Below are 25,039 nucleotides of genomic sequence, written 5' to 3'. Positions count from 1 at the left end.
TTAGAACTATTTCAATATCAAGACTGCACTTCCAGTCGGGAGTATGTTGGGAGGATGACGGGTATTTTAATTTCTCTACTTTATTATTTTCATTAAAATAAACAACTTGAAGCAAACATAAATACATCAACATGTCAATTGTGAGGACATTTAGTCTCTTTTTCAAGATCTCCCAACACATGTGTAAGTGCTAAGACAAGGGCAGTCAGAGTCAACCTTCCAGAGAGGGGTATTAAAGTTCAAGTCTGAAGGAGGTGACGATGACTGCTGTCTGAGTTGATCCAGTGTTAGACAGCAGTTTTCTGACAAGGTTGTTCAAAAAATTAACTGATTAGGAAACAGATATGCTAACAGATTTAAATTTTTCAAACTCAAATACATTACCTGGTTGAGAATATTCCAGGATGCATGCAAGAGTGCTACGAATCAGAGCTGTCCACTGTTTTTGAGTTTCCTCCGTTTTGGCCATTGAAAGCGTCACGATACTTTTAATCCCTTGAAGAGCTGCACTGACAGGTGGAGGAACCTGATTATCCACAGATTTTATTGCTGTGTCTTTCAATATTCTTGCAATTAAGAACAGAATTGTGGGCAGGATTGTCATACATCCTGAAATGAAAACAAATCAAGTTACCTTATAACTATTTTAGTTCCTCTACTACACTCACTTACATTGTTTACATTTTTACAGTCCTTGGACAGCATATCACTATGCTGTCCAAGCTGGCCCCAACTCCTCAGTTCAAGCAATCCTCCTGCCTCAGCTTCCCAAGTAGCTAGGACAACAGATGTGTTCCACTACACCTGGCTGATAGTGGTTTAATATTATCTTTTTCTTGTTTTTGTACAAAATTTACTGCATTACTATTACTATAATGTAATGTTTGAAAAAGAACATAAAACTGCCATGTTATATTAAAGAAGGAAGAATTAATATTTTTCTTTTTCTAACCTAGCCTTTTTTTTTTTTTGGTACTGGGGATTGAACTAGGGATCTTGCGCTTGCAAGGCAGGCGGCGGAACCACTGAGCTAAATCCCCGGCCTAAGCCTTGTTTTTATTATTTCCATTATTTCACCTAACTGATACCTCATGCTTTTCACAATGAAAATGAGAAAGGAATATAGAAGAAAGAAGAAAAACACTATGATACACTCTGAGAAGCATCTGAGTGACTTGGGAAATCTTAGGGTGATTCTAAGATATGTAATCAACCCTAATGTACTAAAGTCAGTCTGATCAAGCCAGGAAAATAAACACTACTGGGGTAGGCAAAGAGGAAATGAAATGATACTAGACTGTGGCTCAGAGAACGTTTAAAGTCTTCACATCCAGCCCGCATTTACTGGAGGAGTCCCTTCACTACTTTCACGCAGGGCTGTTGCAGCCTCAGCTTACAAAGCTCCGATGACGGAGTCCCAGTCATCTTAGCACATGCAGGTTAACTCTAAGTGCTACAAAGAGTTGGGTTTTCCTTGTGTTGGGCTGAAATTTACCTAGATATCTACTGATACTATTTTTATGTTCCAGATAAAAGAGGGAAAGTCTATTTCCTTACAATAATTATTCAGTAACTGTGCATAGCTATTATCATTATTAGCCTCCTTTCCATCCCTTTCTTTTCTTTATTTTTGTGGTACTAGGGATTGAAGGTGCAGGCCCTTGTGCCTGTTGGCCAAGTGCTCTACCACCCAGTCCCAGCCATATTTTTTTTCTTTTTTTTGAAACCCACTATGTAGCCCAGGCTGGCCTTGACTTCGTGGTGATCCTCCTGCCTCAGCCTCCCAAGTGCTGGGATTACAGGCATGTGTCACCGTGCCCAGCCCATAATTTCTTAGGTACTCCTTAAAACTGGCTGTCACTTTCCTCTGACATTCATTAGTTCTTCAATGTTGCTCATGTATGGCTACCAGATTAGAAAACGGTAGTTTCGCATTATGTCTACCCATTGACATTCAATGTCTCCCCCCAGTCTACAGTTTTATCTGTGATTTAAAACTTACCTGAAAAGATCATCTTAGGCTTTTGGTTTTTTTGAATCTTTAATCTTTAAAGGATCTTAAAGGTAAACAATCCCTTAAAAACGACCAACTTCTCATTTCATATTGTAGATTTAAGAGAAAAATTCATTATAGATGTTTAAAATTCAAGGCAAATACATCTTCGTCTACTATAATCAAATGCATCTCCAAATACTGATTGATACTATACCAGCAGGTGAACAGAGGGATGGTAAATCAGAGAGGATGGTGACTGTGGCTGCCACCAAACGAGCGCTTTCTTCTGACAGCTGAGTTTTAGTGGCCAGGTGACTTGGTGAGTCCGACATCTTGGTACTCAGATGTGGCATATGTCGCACTAAAATGAACATCAGCAGCTCCATACTTGCAAACACAAGAGATTTTCCAGGAATGAGGCCTCCGCTATCACCTCCTTCTCCTAATACGGCACAAGACTCTTTCTCCATATCATCTTCATCTTAGGTAAAAGATAATTTGGTGAAATTTCCAGGAAAAAATACAGTAACAGTAAGTATATTTAAGAAATTCTAGGGCTGGGGATTTAGCTCAGTGGCACCACACCCGCCCCACAAGTGCAAGGTCCTGAGTTTGATACCCAGTACCAAAAAAAAAAAATTCTTTCAAAGAAATTATTTCTTACAAATAAATGTCTAAATAATGCTACACAGGGCCGGGAATTTAGCTCAGTAGTTTCATCGCCTGCTGTGCAAGTGCAGGGACCTGAGTTCGATCCCTGGTACCAAAAAAAAAAAAAAGCTACATGTCATTTTCAGTGTAATTCGCTGGCTTACTAGAATTCTGTATATATACTGACCTCTCCCCTTCAAAGCAACAGACAGCTTCTTTTTTTCTTGAAAAATCTTTGGTAGGTATTTTATTAGGTACTTATTTCATAATAGGAATGGCATATGCTAGCTAGGTTGAACCATATGAAACTGATACTCTTTTTTTTTTGAGATAGAGTCTTGGTATGTAGTTCAGGCTGGCCTTGAACTCACAGCAATCCTGCCCCAGCCTTCTGAGAGCCGAGTTTACAGGCATCTGCCACCACACCGGCAGAAACTGGGACTTTTGAATGGGAAAATACAGTCAAATATCAACAATTTTATTTGGTCCTCTCTAGTGAAAGCAAAATCAATTTCATATCTTCTAAATGTATGATTATCTTTTCTTTTTATTAGAAACTTCCTGGTATTAGTAGTATTTTAAAAATTAGAGTACAAATCAGTTTTAGTTCAGGCTAGTGTAATTTTCAATGCTTACTCAGAGTGCTTCTCTTTTCTTGCAGGTAATCCTGAGCGGCTCTTACTATCTGCTGGACAACTCCAGTCACCAACAGCTGGATGGATGATGGGTTCCAGGTCAGCAGGAGCCGGTGCAAGACACTCAGCAACTCAACACCAATCAGCTGTTATAGATCAACACAAGTGCAATTAACTTTCAAAGGGAAAAATCTTCATTATAAATATCTGATCGAGTATTCATGTGAAAATAAGAAACTTTGCAATTAAAACTAGTATAGGACTGTGTAATTAATCTTGAAAATCTTGAGAACTGGTCATAGTTTATCCTAATGGATTTTCAAGCAACCAATGATTTCAGTATTTAAATATTTAATTAACTTTGATATTTGAGGATAATCATTCTCTACTGGAAAGAAATACTGGAGCCAGAGTTTAGTACCACTGAAATTCACAATTTTCAATTTGACTTCAGTACCTGTGAGGTACCTACGAGAGATGACAGGAATTTCTGGCAAATCCCTCGTCTACTCACCTCAGAAAATTATTACACACTTTTACTTTAAGCCTTTTATAATCTTCCACATCTAATCCATCCACTTAGCCTGCCTCAAATTTCAAAGAGGAAGAGAAAATTTAACTGCAACAGAGGCATTTTTACCTCTTACCTTGAAATCAAGTATCCAGCCTCTTATTCAAGGCTGGTTCATCTTTTCTCATGAATTCTCTCTCCCATATTAACTGACTTTCCAGGAATTCAAGGACTTCAAGCATACCTCATGTCTCTAGGCCCTCTCTGTAGTCAGTACAAGAATGCTGTTCAAGATCTTGTCTAATGCCCTATCCCCGCCAAGCCTCAAAGATCCTTATAGCCTCATCTCTTCCTTTATCACTTCTGCTTCTTCCTTTCCCAGCCGAGATGCTTCTACATTCTTTATTTTCTCCCTGATCTATAATCTGGCTTCTACCCACCGAAAAAAATCTGCAGGTGATCACTAATAGCTTCCTCTGGATCCTTTTATTTCTTTATTTATTGTGTTATTTTTTGACACTGTCATCTACCTTTTTTGAAACGTCTCGTGTTTGATAACTTTGTTCTTTTTGTTCTCCCTCTACTTCTTTAGTAGTTTCCATTGCTGATTTATTTTCCTCTTTTCAATCCTTAAATGCCATTTAGCCCCAAAGTTCGAATCTTGGCCTTCTTTTCTTCTCCATTCATTCATTTATTTTCAATATTTTTATCACTCCATGTTTGCAATATATGCCGATTACTCATGGGAAATCGGCTCATAAACGTAACACATCTTAATTCTCTTTTCCCCTTCCTCCCTCCCTCCATCTCTTGGTCTCCTTTCCTTTTGTAAAAGATCTCCTATTTTCTACCTTTTTCTTTCTTTATTGAATTTTCCCAAGGTAGTGGATTCAATGTTTCTCTGGAATTATGAAACTCCTCCTACCTAGCCTTCCTGCCTCCCTTCTCACCTCTCAGCAGCCAGTGTCTACAAGGTTAATCATGTGATCCTCCTGACATACAGAACTATCACATCATTCCTCTATTCAAATAAAGCCTTGCTCTGTTGGTGTGTAAATCTGATCATGATTTATTTCTCAGGTTGTGGGCTCAGAAATTAAATAACAAAGCAGTCTGTCTTCCTTTAGGTTAAATTTTATATGTTTAACAACTTGGAAACAACATTGAAGATTCTTGTAGTAACTTATTGTTTAGCTGAGGCACAACCTGAGGCTATAAAGGTGGGGTATAAAAAGAGTTAATCAGGCACCAGGTGGCACCGCACCTCCCTTGCAAGTGCAAGGTCCTGAGGTTGATTCCCTGGTAACAACAAAAAAGAGTTAATCAGTAAGTGAATTTTATAATCACATGGCATATATTTTTTGGTTTTGGGTAGCATCATATTTATGTAATGATATCAGCTTTGTATTTTATATGTTTGTTTTATGGAAAAATAACACCATGCTACGGTAGTGGTGGTGCCAAAAGAGATGGTTATTACAAAAATTTTTTTAAATTCCTAATTAGAACTGTTGGGAGGCTGAGGCAGGAAGATCACAGCAAGTTCAAGGCCAACCTGGGCTACACAGTGAGTTCGAGGGTAGCCTGAACTACACAGCAAGAACCTGTTACAAAAAACAAACAACAACAATAACAACAAAAAATCCTAAAAAGAATAACAAATCCAGTGGTAGCTTGATTTTGTAACAAATATCCCTTAATTTTTTAGTTTTATTTGATTGCTGATGAACACATCAAAGACATACTATCTGTAATCTAGCTCTACTTGGTCACGCAAAATTTAAGAGACAAAATTCTGAATCCTAACATCACTATAATTAATGTATAGTATTGGTATTAATTAACATAACATGTTTATTTACAGTATCAGAAAGTTATCCTAAGGTAAATATGATGAAAACAAAGCACACAATTCATCATGTTTTGGGGGGTTTTTTGGTACTGGAGATTGAACTCAGGTCCTTGTGCTTGTGCAGCAGGTGGTGAAACCACTGAGCTAAATCCTCGGCCCTTCATTATGTATTACAGAAATATACCGTACCTGATCTTCTGCAATATGGATTCGTGCGTAAGGAGAATCCAGCAAGGTATGTAAGGCCTGCAGGCATGCTGTAACATGTTCAATAGGTTCCTCAGGTCTGGGGGAACAAAGAAACTGTATACTCACACCTGAAATGCACAGAATAAAAACATGGGTTTTCAATATAAAACACTCATGTTGCTTTGACACCATGTTTTCTCTATTTTTTTCTTTTACAGGTTAATACATCTTTAATGCCTTATAGTTCAAAATTATTTCTAAGCTAAATAGACACACTCAACACAAAGTTTTAGTTTTCCAATTAGGCTAATATTCAAACTAGGTATACACAGGAAAAGGAATTCCCATACCACAAAGTTGATAATGAAGATAATTCACTTTTCTATTTTAAGGACATTTAAAAATGATAGTACATTAAAAATAAATTTGTGACCGGAGCCTGCCTCATAAGCTCAAGGTCCTGAGTTTGATCCCTGGTACCAAAAATAAATAAATAAACAAACTTGTGAATATTATAAAATATCCTTCATTAAATGGTTGCCAAACAATTTTGTATACATACAGTTTGTTTCATTTTGTTTTGCAGTACTGGGGATTGACCTCAAGGCCTTCACACTGGGCTACATCCTTAGCCCTTTTAAAAAATTTTTATTTTGAGACAAGTTCTTGCTAAATTGCCCAGTCTGTGCTCAAACTTCTGATCCTTGTGCCTCAGCCTCCCAGAGTGCTGAGATTACCAGTGCGTGTCACCACACCCAGCCTACATGTAACTTTTTTTTAATGGCAAGCTAGAATAGATGTCATGGATAACAACTGTTCTTAATGTATACAGGGTAAGGTTTTGAAAGTTTTTCACATTTTCACTTGTGAGTTCTACTGATGAATTCTATTATTATACTCTACCAATTGTGTTCCTTTTCATCCACAGACAATATGAGATCACTAAAATCTTAATTTTTGGGGGGTACCGGGGATCGAACTCAGGTCCTTGCGCTTGCGAGGCAGGTGCCGGAACCACTGAGCTAAATCCCCGGCCCCTTAATGTTTTTTTTTTTATATCCTCTTCCCTCTCCTTCAACTCTTAGTCTTTTTCCCACATGCAAAAGATCTATCTCCCTATTTCCTATTATCTATTTTTTCCTTGGCTTTCATCTATTTATACTTTGGGTTTGTCACGTAAGAGAAACTATGCAATATTTATGTGTGTCTGATTTATTTCACTTAACATTTTGGTCTCAAGGTACATCTATTTTCTTACAAATGACTCCAATAGAAAGCAACTAAAATTAGGATTCTAATTTTCCTCTTGTACTGAGGGGATTGAACCCAGGGCTTTCTGCATGATAGGCAAGCAATCTACCACTGAGCTACCTTCCTCAGTCTGGATTTTTTTCTTTTTAAACTTTGTGTTTTGTGAGACAGGGTCTTGCTGTGTAATCCATGTTGGCCCTGAACTTACTGTGAAACCCAGCCTGGCTTTGAATTTGAGTACCTCTTGCCTTAGCCTCCTGAGTGCTGGGATTATAGATGTAAGCTACCATATCAGGCTTAAATTTGATTGAACTTTTCTTCACGGGGCCTATTAAATACCAAGTAAAAAGAAAACCAGTTGCTGAATAAAAAAATACATTAAGGTTTTTTTCTGTAAATTCAGTATTTGCTCTGTGAATAAACTTGATAGCTAAAATACTTAAAGAGTAGTTCTAAACAATTTAATTTTTTAAATAAAAAATTCACTTAAAATCAAGCATGGCTGATTGTACTTATAATACCAACACTCAAGAGGCTGAGCCAGGAGAATCACCAGTTCAAGGCCAAGCTGGACTATACAGTAAGACTTTGTTTCAAAAAAATAAATAAATGAATTCAGTTAACTTTTAAGTTCAGCTGGAAAATCTTATTATTGAGTATCTGAATTGTGCCACGTAAAATTTTTCCATTGCATTACATGAAAGACAAAAATTTTCTGAAGTGATATATCCTGAAGCTAATTATAATGGCGCTCCTACCTAAAATCAGGTGCATTCTGTCTTTGTTAATTTCTGGCAAAGTTTTAGCACTGGCTGTTGCTCCTGATGCCTGGTTTAAACTGACAGCTGCAGAACGTTTTTGTGAACCAGACCCTGCTGGTGCTTCTGTGGACTCCGAACATGTAAATCCTGTGCTATTTAACCAAAGTGCCACTGCATGGAGAATTGGAGCCCAGGAATTCCGATAGTGAAGCCTGGCTGTATCAATAGTCTCTGGTGTATAAAACGCTCCACCTGTAAAACAACCAATCAATTAAAAACATTACTTTCTATTATAAGTGTTCACTCACTTATGAACAACTAACTTAAAACTACCTTTTTCATACAGAAGCACAATCTGGCCAATGAGCTTTTCCTAGGCACACAAACCACTTTACCCAGCTGCTGACCTGCAGTGCCCACCTCTCCCTCATGGATACCAGCTGTGGAGCCTCTCCTCTGTGCTGCTAGTGCCACTAAGTAGCCTCATCTTTTCCAGCCCTGTGGTCACAAGATTTACTTCTTCACTTCACCTCCACTTTTTACCATGACCCGCCGGGGATGTAGCTCAGTGGCACTGTGCTTGCCTGGCAAGCACAAGGTCCTGAGTTTGATTCCTGGAACTCTCCCCACCCACCAATCCTTCCATGACCAGAGATTTGGTCTCCTTTCTCTTTCTTTTTGTTTTGTTTTTTGAGACAGGGTCTCACTGTGTAGTTCAGACTGGCCTTAAACTCACTATGTAGCCCCAGCTGGCCTCAAACTCACAGCAATCCTCCTGCCTTTGCCTCCAGAGTGCTGGGATCATGGGCGTGCGCCACCACACCTGGCTCTGTCTCCTTTCTGTTTTTTTGCTCTTCTGTTATTCTTCCCCACCTCCTGTTTCTAATACCAACATTGAGGATTTCCTCTCTTTGCTATCACGATTAAGGAGGAGAAAACTCCATTATTGTTATCATTACTATATGGGAAGAGTAATGGATTCTTTGAATAGAAACTGCTAATACATTTTCTAAATAGGAAAAACGTTCATGATGATTTCTATATCAATTTCAATAGAAAAATTAAAGTATCAACAAATTGCATAGGACTTTAGGCATCCAAATGATTTGTAGAGTAAGATCATATGAAAATACATAAGAGTGGACTTTAGACTTACAAAGTCCATTCGTTCACAAGGGCTGGTGGTAATTCCAGTTGGTCAACTGAAGGCTCAGGCTCCTCTACACAGCCTTCAAAGTCTCTTTCCTGTATACAGGCAGATCTCAGTGTCCTTAGGGAGAAACTGGCCCAGGGTTTCTCAAATAGGAAAGGATGCGGTAATGTTCCTTCCAGAACTCTTTAAGAGTTAAATTTGTATGAGACCATCTGGAAGCACAAGTGGCCAGCATTCAGGTCATAACCCAAGTTGTTTGCATGTCACGCCAGTCATAATTCCAGATCCACTATGTATTGACCAGTGCAGGAGTATACTTCACCGCTATGCATAAGACTTGCTATCCAAAGTTATTTAAAGTACCCTCATTCATACAGCTATTACTGTAACAGTACTAACATTTTTACTTTAGCTACAAAAAAGCTTTATATTGTAGTGCCTTGAGTCTACAAACTCAATATGAAGGACATGTTCTAAATGAAACAATGTTAAATTTAAGTCCACAAAACTGTAAGATGCTTTTTTTCCATTTTGCTTAATTACTACTTTGAACTCCCTAAAAGCAACATCCCAAATGCCATACTTACCATCTGGAGGGAGCTGACTAGAAAACTCAGCTGGTAAAGTCAAAAGTGCATAGTCTTTCAATGCTGCCAACCACAGCCTGCTAAGTGTTGGCAGTTCAGGTTGTACCAGTGTTATTAAACTATCTGGTGGTAGTTCATCTATGGTACCGTAGTCATCATCATCATCATCAGTACTTTTTGTTGGTCTTTTTGGTTTCGACTCTGCTTCCTTTTTAATATTCATAGCAACCACATATACCTAATCAGACACAAAAGAGGTGAAAATAACAAAGAATAAGATAAAAACTAAGATATTTAAAGTTACCATTATAATGTTGAATTATCAAAGATAATCTGGTATAGATATGAGAAATTACACAACTTCATGAATTCCTAATAACTACAAAAGAGTAACCACCTGTTTTGGAAACAATTTTTTTTTTTTTGGTATCGGGGATTGAACTCGGGACCTTTCCCTTGCACGGCAGGCGCCGGAACCACTGAGCTAAATCCCCAGCCCATTGGAAGCAATTTTAAAAACTGACCTGACTGCTGAGGATTTAGCTCAATGGCTCCGCCCCCTGCCTCGAAAGTGCAAGGTCCTGAGTTCAATCCCCCGTACCAAAAAAAAAAAAAGAAACAAAAAAACAAAAAAACTGACCTGACTACCACTCCCACCACATATTCCTTGAGTAGGCTTCTCTGAACTTTTTCTGGCTTCCTTTGTTCTATTTCACAAAGCCATCTTTTCTTTTCTCTCTCTTTTTTTTTTTTTTTGCCGTGGGTTATAACTTCCTGTTTACTATTTCTACTTTTCTAGACTTATTAGATACAAACAGACAGCATTCAAAGAAAAAGACTGAGAATAGTGAGGTGGCCAGAGAAAGGACTTCTATAAATATCCTTTTATACCCCTTTTTATATAGTCCTTAAATGATATTTAGCAATTTAGCAATTGCAACAGATAGCTGAGTTAAGAGTATAATTTACTAGTCAAATATATTATCGGTATCCTCTCTCTCTACTTTGTGAACCAAAAGAACATACAGTAACAACTTTTCTAAAACATAATTTTAAAGATTCTTCTTTGAATTTATTTTTTGTACATACATTTAATTTTTGCAATTGGCACATACAAAACTGAATAACATTAATGAAAAGGAAAAAATAAGTGTAAGAAGAAAAATTTGCACTACATAAAAATCTGGAGAAAACCTAGCTAATGTAACTTCCACTGTAAGTAATGAGGAAATCTGTCTATATGGGTACACTTGAAGGGAGAGACTGTGTCTATATTCCTACACTGAGCAGACAGCTAAAACAGAGAAAGCATATAAGAACTGCTAACCTCTATAGTAGAGACTTTGGATTTCAGGATATAAAAATATCACATTAATATTTCCAAGGACTTTTAAGTTTGTTTTTGCTCTAAATTTGTTATCATACTGATACTGAAGAACATGTCTCAATAAGCACTTTATTTGGGGGGATTTTTTTGAGACAAGGTCTCACTATGTAGCTAGCACAGGCTGGCCTTGAATTCTCAGCAATGTTCCTGCCTCAGCTTCCTGAGTACTGGAATTACAGGTGCATGGTACCACTCCTGGCTTCAATAAGCACTTTAACTATATTCAGCCATTCATTTGAAACCTTAGTAGGTATCTTCTGTCTTGCATTTGTTATTGTGTTAGGATCTGAGGCAATAAAGAAAAATAATGCATGCTTTTTTGAACTGCTAGACTAATACAATGATAGAGGAATTAAAAAAATGCAGACAGATGGCCGGGGATTTAGCTCAGTGGTTTCGCTGCCTGCCTCTCAAGAGCAAGGACCCGAGTTCAATCCCCGGTACCAAAAAAATAAAAAAAATAAAAAATGCAGACAGAAGTATTTTTGTTTTATTTTTTGAGACAGTCTACTATGTAGTCCAGACTGGCCTGGACCCCAGGCGATCCTCCTGCTTCAGCCTCTCAAGTTCTGGGATTATAGGCATGTGCCACCATACTGGGCCAAGAGAAATAATTTTTTAAAATCTGCTTTTAATGATCTTCCTCACCACATTCCACCCAGTGGCTGGGCATAGGGTCTCAGACCTAGTGAACAGTGACGGCTCCTGTAGTGAATGAATTCATTTCAGGGAGCACCCAGGATGGATGGATCTTGGGAGTATGAGAAAGGCAAGGCAGAGTTTTCAAGGTCAAAAGTTCACTTGCTCATAGGCAAAGATAAAAAGGGTTGTAGGCAGAGAGAATAGCAAGAAGAGCATAAAAATAGGAAACTGAATGGCATTTTGAGAGCTGTAGGCTTTGGTATGACCCGAGTACAGGATATGAGGTGGGAGTGACAGGTAATTTTATTGTGTGGGCGATGAGGGAAATGGCGCACCACTGCAGGATTTTAAAGCCACATGTATTTAGGGGCAGGTGTCAACAGTTTTGCCATGCAGTCTATGGTAGCCTTGAAACTCACTATGTAGCCCAGGTTGGTCTTAAACTTATGATCCTCCTGCCTCAGCCTCCTGAATGCTGGGGTTATAGGCATGTGCCAACACGCCCATCCAAGTATATGTATTATTTTAATAACTATGCTATACAAAGTTTGGAAAATAAGAATTTAGAAATGACTCATAATTCCATTTTTCCACGTTAATATACTATCTGTGGGGCCGGGGATTTAGCTCAGTGGTTTTGCTGCCTGCTGCGCAACCACAAGGACCCGAGTTCAATCTCTGGTACCAAAAAAAAAAAAAATATATATATATATATACACTATCTATGTTAGTCCTAATTTTGCTGTACAGAGAATTTAGTACTAATTTTATCAATTTTCTTATGTGGATATTAATCTTCATCACTGTTATTCTAATTGCTACAGTGGAGGACCCATGATATATCTAACAAGTTCCTTACATGTGAAATCCTATGTTTACTTCTGATTATTTAGCCTTGGACAACCCAAAGACAAAAGCTGTTCACTTCTTAAAACTATAAAGTTGCAAATAAACATTTTTGTAAACTTATCTCTTTTCCATGTAAGAAAAAAGGCCCAGAAATGAAATTACTTGGTCACTGATTATAAATATTTTTATGGTTCTAAATACATACTGCCAAATGATTTCTTATACTTTTTTCCCCACCTGCAGATCTGGGGATCAAACCCAGGACCTTGCACCCTGAACCTTTACCAGCTTTCTAAAAGGGTTCTGTATTTTATACTATTATTTGCAACGCATGAGGACATATTTTAAATTGTTTTTAAATGTCTAGGCTTTTTAAAATTCAGTCTTACAAGCTGGGCATGGTGGTACATGCCTGTAATTCCAAGACTCAGTAGGCTAAGGCAGGAGGATTAAGGCAGGAGGCTAAGGCAGGAGGATTAGTTCAAGGCCAGCCTGGACTATAGAGTGAGACCCTGTCTCAAAAAAACAAAGAATAAAATAAAAGTATTACATTAAAAAATTAGCAGCATGTGTAAAATAAAGAAAACAAATTACACACAGTCCTACTACTCACACACAATGCTGCTAACATCCTAGATATGTTGTATATACACACTCATGGTCGGTCTTTTAAATAAAGTGTGTGTGTGTGTGTGTGTGTGTGTGTGTGTGTGTAATTTCTAACTCAATTTTCTCTTCACTTGACACCATCATCTTTTGGAATAAAAAAATACATTTAAGTTATTTCAACTTTTTTTCTAGGGGAGGATTTTTTTGTTTTTTGAGACAGGGTCTTGCTATGTAGTTCAGACTGGTCTTCAACTCACTGTGTAGCCCAGGCTGGCCTCGAACTCGAGGCTCTTGAGTGCTGGGATCACAGGTGTGCACCACCACGCCCGGCTTATTTCAACTTTTTTGAGAACAATAAGCACCACAATAAAGTCTTTGCAGCAGAATTTTTGTGCGTATCTTTATTTTTTAGGATAAAATGGTCAATGTGTATATTTTATTAAAAATTGTTTTGAAATATATAACGCCTTTAAAAAGTTTTACTAATGCTATTTTTTTTTTCCCAGTACCAGGGATCAAACTCAGGACCTCACGCTTGCCAGGCAGGCGCTGTGCCTCTGAGCTATGTAGAATGTTTTATATTTCTTTTCTTTCTGTGTTTATTGGTAGCTTTGTTTCCTCTTTGTGACTTATCAATTCATATTCTTTGTCAAGGGTTTGTATTTTAGACACATCATTCTGAGAATCTGTTCAGAAGCAGCTGGGAGAAAGAAAAGAATAATCATAGAAAAAAGGAGTGCGGATCAGCACTACAAGCTAGGCGACAGCCATGAGGACACAGGCCAAGGCAGCAGGGAAAGCGAGCAGCATTTACCTACAGATATGGAAAGGTGTACATGACTGATTTCTGAGGAGTTGTTTTTAAAGCTGCTATGTTGAATAGGATTCCCCTTTTATTTTGAAAATAAAGATACACACACTATACTGATATACAGAGTTTTCTTAGACATATGTAGAGTGATACAGACCAAATTATTAACAGTAGTTATCTCTGGGTGATAATACTACAGATGAGTTTTATTTTTATTTTCATACTTTTTCTCTATATTTGGAATTTGTAGGTAAGCACAGATTTTTTTTTTCTTTTAAACGAGACAGGGTTTTGCTGTGTTGCCCATGCTGAGCTCAAACTCCAGAGTTCAAACAATCCACCTGCCTGAGTCTACCAAGTAGCTGGGACTACAGATATGCACCACTGTACCCAGCTTGAGCACAGATATTTTTATCCAAAGAACAAAATTATGCTATTTTCATATATATTAATGAAGGAAAATAAATAGGAATTAGTTTCTTGTTGAATATAAGATAGGAATGAGTGGTTGAGGAAGAAAAATTAGTTACGATTAATAATCATGTTTTGAAATTATAGGATAGTCTCAAAAACTATAGGGGAAAAATAAGGAAAGAGAAAACAGTTTTACTGAGACGTGTGTGCATGGTACCTATGGGTCATCCGAGTAGATGGCTAGTAAACAACGAAAAATATGGAACTGGAATTTGGGAGAGGTACTGTGTAATACACAAGTAAAAGCTATAGGCTATGGGTATTAATGAGGCTACAAAGTGAGACGAGTAAGAAGACACAAGAAAAATACCAATATTATTATTTTTTTGTTTTTTGGTACCAGGGATCGAACAAAAAATACCAATATTTATCTATTTATTTTTGGTTTTTTGAGACAGGATCTCAGTATGTAGCTCAGGCTGGCCTTGAACTCACAGTTACCCTCCTGCCTCAGCCTCCCATGTACTGGGACTACAAGTGCGTGCCACTATGCCCAGCAGGAAAAAATACCAACATTTAAAGAGCAGGGTTAGTATCAGGGTAAGGGTTGGTTTTCTTACATATGTGGAAATTAAAAAGAAATAAAAAACCAGTAAGTAGAAGAGGGATTATTAATAAGGACTGGGAAGGGGGACTGAGAGAAGGTAGACATGATCAAAGCATGACATAAGCATGTATAGAAATGACACAGTGACTAGGGCATGGTGGCACATGCCTGTAATCCCAGCACTTGGAAGGCTGAGGCAGGAGGATCTTCTTGACTTCTAGGCCAGCCCCTGGGCTACAGTTAGACTTTGTCTCAACCAAAATTCAAACAAACCAACCAACCACAAAAAAAGAGAAAGAAAGAAAGAAAGGCCAGAGTGAAGCCTATTAACTCATATAATTAATACATATTAATAACTACAGGGCTGGAGATGTGACTCAGTAGTAGAGCCCTTGCCTAGCATGCAGAAGGCCTTGGGTTTGATTCCCAGTACCACCAAAAGATCCCAATAATAATAATAATAATACACAATGATTCAAAATATAAAAAATAAAAAGCAATTAGGCAGAGAGATACAAATGTGGTACTGAAAATGAATAACAAAAGAGTCAGTGTAATAACTATTGTTATTCTCTTATTATTTGGCAATGAAAGTTTTTATTTTAAAAAATTCAGAGAAAAGAAAAGACGAGTACCAAGTGAGAAGTGTCAGAGAAGCCAAGGAAAGCAAAGATATGATCAAATGCTGAGGTAGAACAGGCAACGAATAATGTCTAATGCTTTGGGTAAATACGTTTCAGTGTCTTTAGTGGAAGTAATCTCAATAGAAAGGTGAGACTAAACCCAAACTGCAGGGGACTGAGAAGTGAATGACTGGATAACTGAGGAACTGGAGACACGAAACTCCTTCAATAAACTGAGATGTGAAGAGAGAAAGGAAGCAGTAGACAGGGGATACTGAGCAGGGAAGAATACAGGCAAAGACAAAAGGGAACACAGAGGAAGAGGCTGAAGACACAGAGGAGGGGGTAAGTGAGCACTGAGTTTTGAACAGTCTCCCACACTCATGCTGAGTATCTCTCACCCTCCATATTTCAATTTAAATGTCACTCCCTCCTAGGAGCCCACTGTGAGACTCTGCCAGGTTTCAAAAGACTGTATGTCTCCTCAAATAATGCTCCTTACCTTTTGTGGTACCTACTGGTTTAGAATTTACCTTGCCTAGGGTATGTAGCACACCTACTGTGCTCATCACTACATTTGCAGCTGGCACAGAGCCGAAGCTCAATAACACTTTGAAAAATGAGTCAGTGGGGGAGTCACCCGGAACACGTCGAATCAGCCCTCTGCAGACAGGCAGGCCTGCGCATGCCCTACCGAGGTCCCGAGTCTCGCGGAACATGCTGAATCAGCCCGCGCCCCAGCAGCAATCCACTGGACAACCCCACCCGCTCCTCTGTACAGCCACCTGGTTCCACACTACAAAGATGCAGAGGACAACGGACCACCAGACCACGGTACTGAGTCCTGCTGCTCCCGGCCCAGAGGTACGGGCTTCTGAGCCACCATCCCACTGCTCCTGGTCCAGAGGAAGGGGCTTCCCAGTCACCATCCCTCCTGCTGCTTCCAGCCCAGAGGAAAGGGCTTTTGGGCCACCTTCTGTCCCGCTGCTCCTGGCCCAAAGGAAGGGGCTTCCGGGCCACCATCCCTCCCGCCACTCCCGGCCCAGAGGTAGGGGCTGTTGAGCCACCATCCCACTGCTCCTGGACCAGAGGAAGGGGCTTCCCAGCCACCATCCCTCCCACTGCTCCCAGCCCACAGGAAAGGGCTTTTGGGTCACCATCCCTACCACTGCTCCCAGCCCCTGTCCCACCTCTCCCAGCTCAGAGGAGGTAATCCGTGCAGGAGCCAACAGCCCCCCACCCCACAGGTGAAATGAGAAAACATGTAAATAACTCTCAAAGCCAGATTTCCAGATCACTTACAGCAACCTCAAAGGGAAATGAGATGGAACACACTGATACTCAACCACCTGAACCCACTGAACTGGCAACAAAAGGGGATCTGGAAAAAATGAAATCAGAAATAATTTCTCAGATAACAGGAGAAATTGTGCCCTTAGTGCAAGACATGATTAATAAATCTAGAGAGGACATCAGGAACATGATGGAATCCCAACATAGGAAACAAATGGAATCCATAAAACAGATGCAAATAGATTTCCAGGACATGAAAAACTCCACTGAAAGTCTACACAGCAGAATGAGCCAATGTGAGGACAGAATTTCAGATACAGAAGACAAGATTGCAATTAGTGACCAGGAAAAGAAAAATTGCTTCAAAATTATAAGGGAACGTGAGAAATCAATCCAGCAGCTGCTAGACAATGCAAAGAAGGATAACATCAGACTGATTGGAGTCAGTGAAGAAACAGGAGAGAGTGCAGATGACATAAAAAATCTCTTCACAGAAATAATGGCAGAAAACTTCCCAAGCAGGGGAAAAGAGCTTGACATACAGATAAGTGAGGCATATAGGACTCCAAATAGCCTTGATCAAAAAAAAAAAATCTACACATAGGCATATAATTGTTAAGATTCCAGAAACTCAACAGAAGAACAAAGTTCTACAAGCAGTTAAAGAAAAGAAACAAATCACATACAAAGGAAAGCCCATCAGAATCACAGCAGACTTCTCAACACAAACCATCAAGGCAAGAAGAGCATGGAGTGACATATCCCAAGCCCTAAAAGAAAACAGCCTCCAACCCAGATTGATGGACCCTGCAAAACTATCTTTCAAAATGGATGGAGAAATAAGATACTTTCATGACAAAGAGCACCTTAGGAACTTTGTGAATACCAAACCAGCACTCTAAAGAATTTTATACAATATCCTAGGAACAGACACTGAGGATCACAACCCCAGGAAGCAAAGCAGAATGAACCCATCTGGCATGACAAGAAATTAAATGTAAAGGGGGAGAATCCAACAAAATGAAAAAGTCATGGCAATGACAAGTCAATACGTTTCAGTTATAACCATCAATGTTCATGGTCTCAATTCACCAATCAAAAGAAATAGACTGGCAGAATGGGTCAAGAAGCAAAATCCAACAATATGCTGCATACAAGAAACACACTTAATTCAAAAGGAAACTCATAGACTGAAAGTTAAAGGGTGGAAAACAATGCTCCATGTGACGGGAACCTGAAAAAAAGTAGGAGTAGCTATCCTCTTGTAGATCAAGTAGATTTCAAGCCAACACTGATTAAGAGAGATGAAGAAGGACACTACATCCTTGTAAAGGGAAGAATCCAAGAGGAAGAGATGACAATCATAAATATCTATGCACCAAACACTAGCGTACCCAACTATATGAAACAAATACTAACAGACATGAAAAGTCATATATGCACTAATACAACTGATGTGGGGGACCTCAACACCCCACTGTCAAAAATAGATCAACTCGACTAAAAATAAGTAATGAAATACTAGAACTCAATTGAACTCTTGAACAAATGAACTTAACAGGTGTTTGCAGAGTCTTCCACCCCACAAAATCAGAATACACATTCTTCTCAGCTGCACATTGGTCATTCTCCAAAAGAGACCACATACTCCCACATAGAACATGTTTAAGTAAGTGTAAAGGAACTGAAGTTAGCCCCTGTATATTATCAGACCAGAGTGTGATGAAATTGGAGATCCATAGCAAAAGAAACTCAAAAAATTTCATAAACATGTGGAAATTGAACAACACACTTCTGAATAACCAATGGGTCACAGAGGAAACCAAAGAAGAAATCAGACAGTTCCTTCAATTAAATGACAATGACAATACAATGTATCGGAATCTATGGGGCACAATGAAAGCAGTCTTATGAGGGAAATTCATAGCAGTGAATACGCATATTAGGAAAATAGAACGAGTCCAATTAGACAACCTGATGCTGCACCTCAAGCTTCTAGAAAAAGAAGAACAGGACAATCCCAGAGCTCATACAAGGGAGGAAATCATAAAGATCAGAGGAGAAATCAATGCAATGGAGACTAAGAGAACAATACAAAAAAATCAATGAAGCCAAGAGTTGGTTCTTCGAAAGAATCAACAAAATTGACAAATCCTTAGCCAACCTTGTCAGAAAAAGGAAAGAAAAGGCCCAAATCCATGCAATTAGGAATGAAAAGGGTGAAATGACAACAGACCCAGCAGAAATCCAGAGGATCATCAATACCTACTTGAAGAACCTATACGCCAGTAAGACAGACAACACAGAAGAAATGGACAGATTCCTAGATACATATGAATTACCAAAGTTGAAAGAAGAAGACCTAAAAATTCTGAACAACCCAAAATCAACCAATGAAATTGAAAAGGTAATTAAAAACTTATCAACTAAGAAAAGCCCAGGCCCTGATGGCTTCACTGCTGAATTCTACAAGACACTTAGGAACTGCTGCCACTACTGTTTAAACTCTTCAATGAAATTGAAAAGGAACCAATACTCCCAAATTCATTCCTGGAAGCAAGCATCACCTTGATCCCCAAAGCAGAGAAAGACCCAAAGGAAAAGGAGAACTATAGGCCAATCTCACTAATGAACGTAGATGCAAAAATCCTTAATAAGATACTGGCAAGAAGAATCGAGAAGATCATCAAGAAGATCATACACTCTGATCAAGTGGGATTCATCCCAGGGATGCAGGGATGGTTCAATATACACAAATCAATCAATGTAATACACTATATCAATAGAGCCAAGGATAAAAACCATATGATTATCTCCATAGACGCAGAAAAAGCATTTGACAAAATCCAACATGCATTATGATAAAAACCCTACAAAAAATTGGAATAGATGGTCTCTATCTCAAACTGATAGAAGCCATCTATGAAAATCCAACAGCCAATATCATACTAAATGGTCAAAAACTGAAATCCTTCACACTAAAATCAGGAACAAGACAAGGATGTCCACTATCACCACTCTTGTTCAATATAGTTCTGGAAGCATTAGCCACAGCAATTAGACAAAAGAAAGAAATAAAAGGAACAACGATAGCAAACGAAGAAGTCAAATTGTCATTATCTGTACATGACATGATACTCTATATAGAAGACCCCAAGAACTCCACCAAAAGTCTTCTAGACTTAATAACCAAATTCAGTCAAGTAGCTGGTTACAAGGTCAACACACAAAAATCAATAGCTTTCCTCTACACGAATGACAGACTCACTGAGAGAGAAAGAGGGCAAATAATTCCTTTCACAATAGCATCCAAAAAACTGAAATACCTAGGAATCATCCTAACAAAAGAAATCAAAGACCTCTTCTCCGAAAACTATGGCACTCTGAAAAGAGAGATTGAAGATGATATCAGAAAATGGACAGACATCCCCTGCTCCTGGGTAGGAAGGATTAATATAGTGAAAATGGCCATACTTCCAAAACTGCTATATAGATTTAATGCAATTCCAATTGAGATCCCAGCAGCATACTTCATGGACCTTGACAAAACAACCCCAAAATTCATTTGCAACAAGAAGAGACCCAGAATAGCAAAAGCAATTCTAGGTAACAGAGACATGGCAGGGGGTATCACAATCCCCAACCTGCAACTATACTAACAAAGCTACTGTGATAAAACAGCATGGTACTGGCAAAGAAACAGACCTGAGGACCAGTGGAACAGATTAGAAGATGCAGAAACAACGCCAGACACACTCAGCCATCTCATCTTCGATAAAGGAGCCAAACACCCTCACTGGAGGAAAGATAGACTCTTTAATAAATGCTGCTGGAAAAACTGGGCTTCAACTTGCCAAAGATTAAAACTAGACCTATATCTCTCACAATGCACTAAACTAAAATGAAAATGGATTAAAGATCTAAATATTAAAATAGAAACTCTGAACCAGTTGGAATAGAGGTTAGGTAGAATCCTTGAAGACATCGGTGTAGGAAAAGATTTTATGAACAAAACCTCAGTTGCCCATGAACTAGCACAAACAATCAACAAGTGGGATCTCTTCTTAGTAAAAGGCTTCTGCACAGCAAGAGAAACCACCAGCAGTGTGAAGAGACAACCCACAATGTGGGAAAAAATCTTCACCTGGTCTTCCTCAAACAAAGGTCTACTATCTCCAATTTATAAAGAACTTAAAAAGATCAGACCTCCCAAATTTAAAGACCCAATCCGAAAATGGGCATCTGAAATGAAAAGACATTTCTCACACAAAGAAGTAGAAATAGCAAATAAATACATGAAAAAATGTTCAACATCACTGGTCATTTGAGAGATGCAAATGAAAACAACACTGAGATTCCACTTCACTCCAGAAAGAATGGCTGCTATCATGAAATCAACCAATAACAAATGCTGGCAGGGCTGTGGGGAAAGAGGAACCCTGCTCCACTGCTGGTGGGAGTGTAGACTGGTGCAAGCACTGTGGAAATCAGTATGGAGATAGCTCAAAGAACTAGGACTGGAAGTCCCATTTGACCCCGCTATTCCACTGCTGGAGACCTTCCCCAAAGAATTAAAAGAATCATACCACAGTGATATATGTGCTCCCATGTTCATAGCAGCACAGTTTGTAATAGCTAAAACTTGGAAACAGCCCAAATGCCCATCAACTGGAGACTGGATAAAGAAAATGTGGGTTTTTAATAAAATGGAGTACTATTCAGCCATAAAAAATGAGAAGTTAGAGACATTTATAGCTAAGTGGATGCACATTGAGGCAATACTCTTAAGTGAAATAAATAGGACACACATGTATAAATACCAAATAGTTTCTCTGGTGTGAGAAACTGAAAGTGTAAATAAGGACTAAATGTATAATAGGCAATGTGAAATAGGAAGAAAAGGGGCAAAGGGGAAGGAAGTGGGAGGGCTAGGGGAAAGGATAGAAGGGAATGGGATTAATATGAGAAAACGGAAAAACAGGAACAAAATCTTTGTAAATAGGGAGGACTGTAGGGGTTGAAGGGAGGGCTGGGCAAGGGTGAAAAATAAGAACCAAGAGAGACTATGTAAAGGTGCAAATTTCCAATGATGAATGTCATTATATTGTATACCTAAAATGTACCAGTGATTAGAATGAATAATCGATAATGCAAAATAGGAAGAAAAGGTCCAAAGGGGTAGGGGTAGTGGGAGGGGCAGGGGAAAGGAAAGAAGGGAAAGGAAAAATGCTGAGAAATGGAAAAAATGGAAATAAAGTCTTTGTAAATAGGGAAGGGTGGAGGGGGTGAAGGGAGGGCTAGGAATGGGGAAAAAATAAGAACCAAGATGCATTATGTAAAGGTACAATTCCCAATGAGAAATGTACTTGTGTTGTATACCTACAATGTACCAATAGAAGAATCTAATAAAGAAAAAAAAATGAATCAGTGGGGGGTAATCTTAGTTAAATTAAATTAAATCTTAGTAATCTCTTAATTAAATAAGAGATAAGATTTATTATGTACCTGTAATGTGGTAGTTATTGTACAAAGTCCTTTACACTGATTACCTCATTTAATTGACACCATAATCCTATGAAATGTGTATGATACTTCAAGGTTGAGAAAACAAGCTTCAAAAGGTGGTTGAATAACTCATCCAACGTTACACAGGTAAGAGAGCAGTTACCAATTTGCATAAAGCTAAAGATTCAAAGAAAACAACCTGAGGAGTTGGAAAACATGGTCAATTTTTTTTTTTGGTACTGGGGTTCGAACTCAGGACCTTGCGCTTGCAAGGCAGGCACTGGAACCACTGAGCTAAATCCCCGGCCCAACATGCTCCATTTTCTAAGTGAAAAAGTAGAAGCAAAGATATGTCTTCAGTAGAGACATCTAGAATACATGGGACATTGGAGGAAAAGGAGGTTAACAGGGAAATGAATTCCTACACAAATTAAAGGCTGAGCTTCCGGTTCAAATTACCAAATATAGTACTGAATTACACCCAAAATAAGAAAATAATACCAGATAAAATGTAAATTATCAATTTAGTTAAATGATGTACTGATCTAATCTTTAAAGCAATTATTTATCTCCCATTCAGTGCCAGCCAAAGTGCGTGGCACTGCTACATACATTGCCTTGGATGATCTTATTTCTCTTTTGTAATAAGAAAACTGAGGTTCTGAGAGATGGAATACCTGACCAAGTCAAACAGTAAACTGTGGAGACAGAACTTGTCCTCGGGCCTCTGACTCAGTATTTAATACTTTTTATACAGAACTAAGCCAAGCTTTCTAGCAGTAGGGAATCAAGTCCATTAAGCCAGTGAGAAGAGACTAAATGAAAAATGTTATATATTCATCAAAACACATGATGGTCTCTGCACTTGGAAAAATCAATTAATGGGATGGAGAATTAAGGACAACTTTGAGTTTTAAAAAAAACCCAATAGGGAGGGGTAAGGGAAAGGAAAGAAGGGAATGGAATTAATATGAGAAAAAGAAAAATTGGAAACAAAGTCTTTGTAGATAGGGAGGGGTGGAGGGGTTGAAGGGAGGGCAGAGGAATGGGGAAAAAATAAGAACCAAGATGGATTATGTAAAGGTGTAAATTTCCAACGATGAGTGTCATTATATTGTATACCTTAAATGTACCAATATAATTAATAAAAAATAAAAAAATAAATCCCAATAAATCAGCTACAATTTAATTTCCAACATAAGAAAAAGAGATAAATGGAAACTAAAGAAACTTTACTAATTTCAAATTGAGATAAAAGTTATCTTTTTATTCTACTTTCCATCTAAAATTGGAGATTTGCATTAATTTGAAAAAAGACTAAAATGTTATCAGTAAGAATGATCATTTTTAGCAATATGCAAAAAATAGTATTTTACTTACCTAAACCCAAAATGTCAGAATAAAACTAAGGTACCCCCAAAGATATTCTATTTGAAAGACAGTTTTATCTACAGTCTAAAAATCAGAGCGAAAACTAATTTCCATGGTATCTTATTGAGTTCTACATTTCCCATTTTTGTGTGTGACAGAAAAAAAACCTGACCTCCGTACCCCCCAAAACCACAGTGGTTCTTTATCTAAACTGTACCTCCTTTGCTGCTGCAAGCTTTGAATCTGAAATTGCCTATTCGGGGGTCACAGCCTGCTGATGCCATGGAAACAGGAAAGTAAGAATGAGCTGGGCTGGTAAAGGAAGGAATCAAGTTATTTGAAACACTGTGGGGGAGATGATAAGAATTCGACAAAAGGAATTTAGAAAAATTGAATTAAAAAATATCTTATTGGGCCGGGGATTTAGCTCAGTGGTTTTGTCACCTGCCTCACAAGCGCAAGGACCCAAGTTTGATCCCCAGTACAAAAAAAAACCCCAAAACTTATTAACACACACACACACACACACACACACACACAGAGTTGCAGGAACGAAAGAGATAAAGCCAGCTATTAAAACAATAAATACCCAAGGCAGCCTAGACATCAAGGTGGCAAGTCTGCTGAAATTTAAACAAATACAGTGAGAGATTCTTAGCATAAAGTATTTTCTGTTTATATTTTTGTGCTTTCCTTGCCCTCTCATATTAAACAAGGAGAGCCCTTCTTTAATACAGAAGTTTTAAAAAGATTGACCAACAGATCTTCAAAAAGCACTCCATACCAAGGGCCAGCTTTTAATGGGTAGAGAAGGGACTCAGCAACAACAGGCCGTGGTTACCTCTGCCCATGCTTTGAGAACAGCCAGCTTCTCCATGGTGGTGGCGCTCTCTTGGTAAAGCTGACTGGAAGATCCTTTTCCAGCCTGAACTTTGTCCAGGGAAGAAACAAGCAGATTGTGGACTCGGCGGAGATCATTGAGGTCACTGACTACTCCACTTCCAATCCATGTACTGCATACCTAGGCAATTAAAATTCAAAAGTTTTTGTGTATAAAAAGTTATCATTAAAAGAATGGAATAAAATGATTCTTTCCTTGAGGGAAACTCACAAAACAAAACCATGGAACAAAACAAAAAGATTATCGAATGCTATATTTTAGTTTTTATAACAAATAAAAAGCAGGTATAGATTTTATTGTATTCTATGTAAAAACAGTATTTACTGATTATCATGTCTCCATCACCGAACAAAAAATTTTAACAGAAATTATTTCCCACACAAAGTAATTCAGTCATTGAATAAGTCTTCAATTCAATGAAATTTCTGCTTGCCACAGGCA

The 25,039-nt window shown here is 38.4% G+C and overlaps 1 protein-coding gene across 5 annotated transcripts in view; it reads right to left on the bottom strand.

Annotated features, from left to right (window-relative positions):
* The window catches only part of Heatr5b (HEAT repeat containing 5B), a 102,319-nt gene that overhangs the window by 10,977 nt on the left and 66,303 nt on the right, over positions 1 to 25,039 (bottom strand). For all 5 annotated transcript variants that reach the window (XM_021253722.2, XM_021253723.2, XM_013070176.3 and 2 more), the window contains exons 27-33: positions 24,539 to 24,718; positions 9,587 to 9,824; positions 7,844 to 8,098; positions 5,835 to 5,962; positions 3,284 to 3,428; positions 2,211 to 2,477; positions 385 to 609 (exon numbers count right to left, since the gene is read on the bottom strand). In XM_021253722.2, coding sequence (XP_021109381.1) covers positions 385 to 609; positions 2,211 to 2,477; positions 3,284 to 3,428; positions 5,835 to 5,962; positions 7,844 to 8,098; positions 9,587 to 9,824; positions 24,539 to 24,718 — 1,438 coding nt within the window. The remainder of the gene's footprint in view (positions 1 to 384; positions 610 to 2,210; positions 2,478 to 3,283; positions 3,429 to 5,834; positions 5,963 to 7,843; positions 8,099 to 9,586; positions 9,825 to 24,538; positions 24,719 to 25,039) is intronic.

The sequence above is a fragment of the Heterocephalus glaber genome, unplaced genomic scaffold, assembly GCF_053883595.1.
Source record: "Heterocephalus glaber isolate CG9 unplaced genomic scaffold, H.glaber_assembly_v1.0 deba00001457, whole genome shotgun sequence".
Lineage (NCBI taxonomy): Eukaryota > Metazoa > Chordata > Mammalia > Rodentia > Bathyergidae > Heterocephalus > Heterocephalus glaber.
The sequence above is the reverse complement of the archived record's forward strand: the minus strand, read 5'-3'. Positions and strand labels throughout refer to the sequence as shown.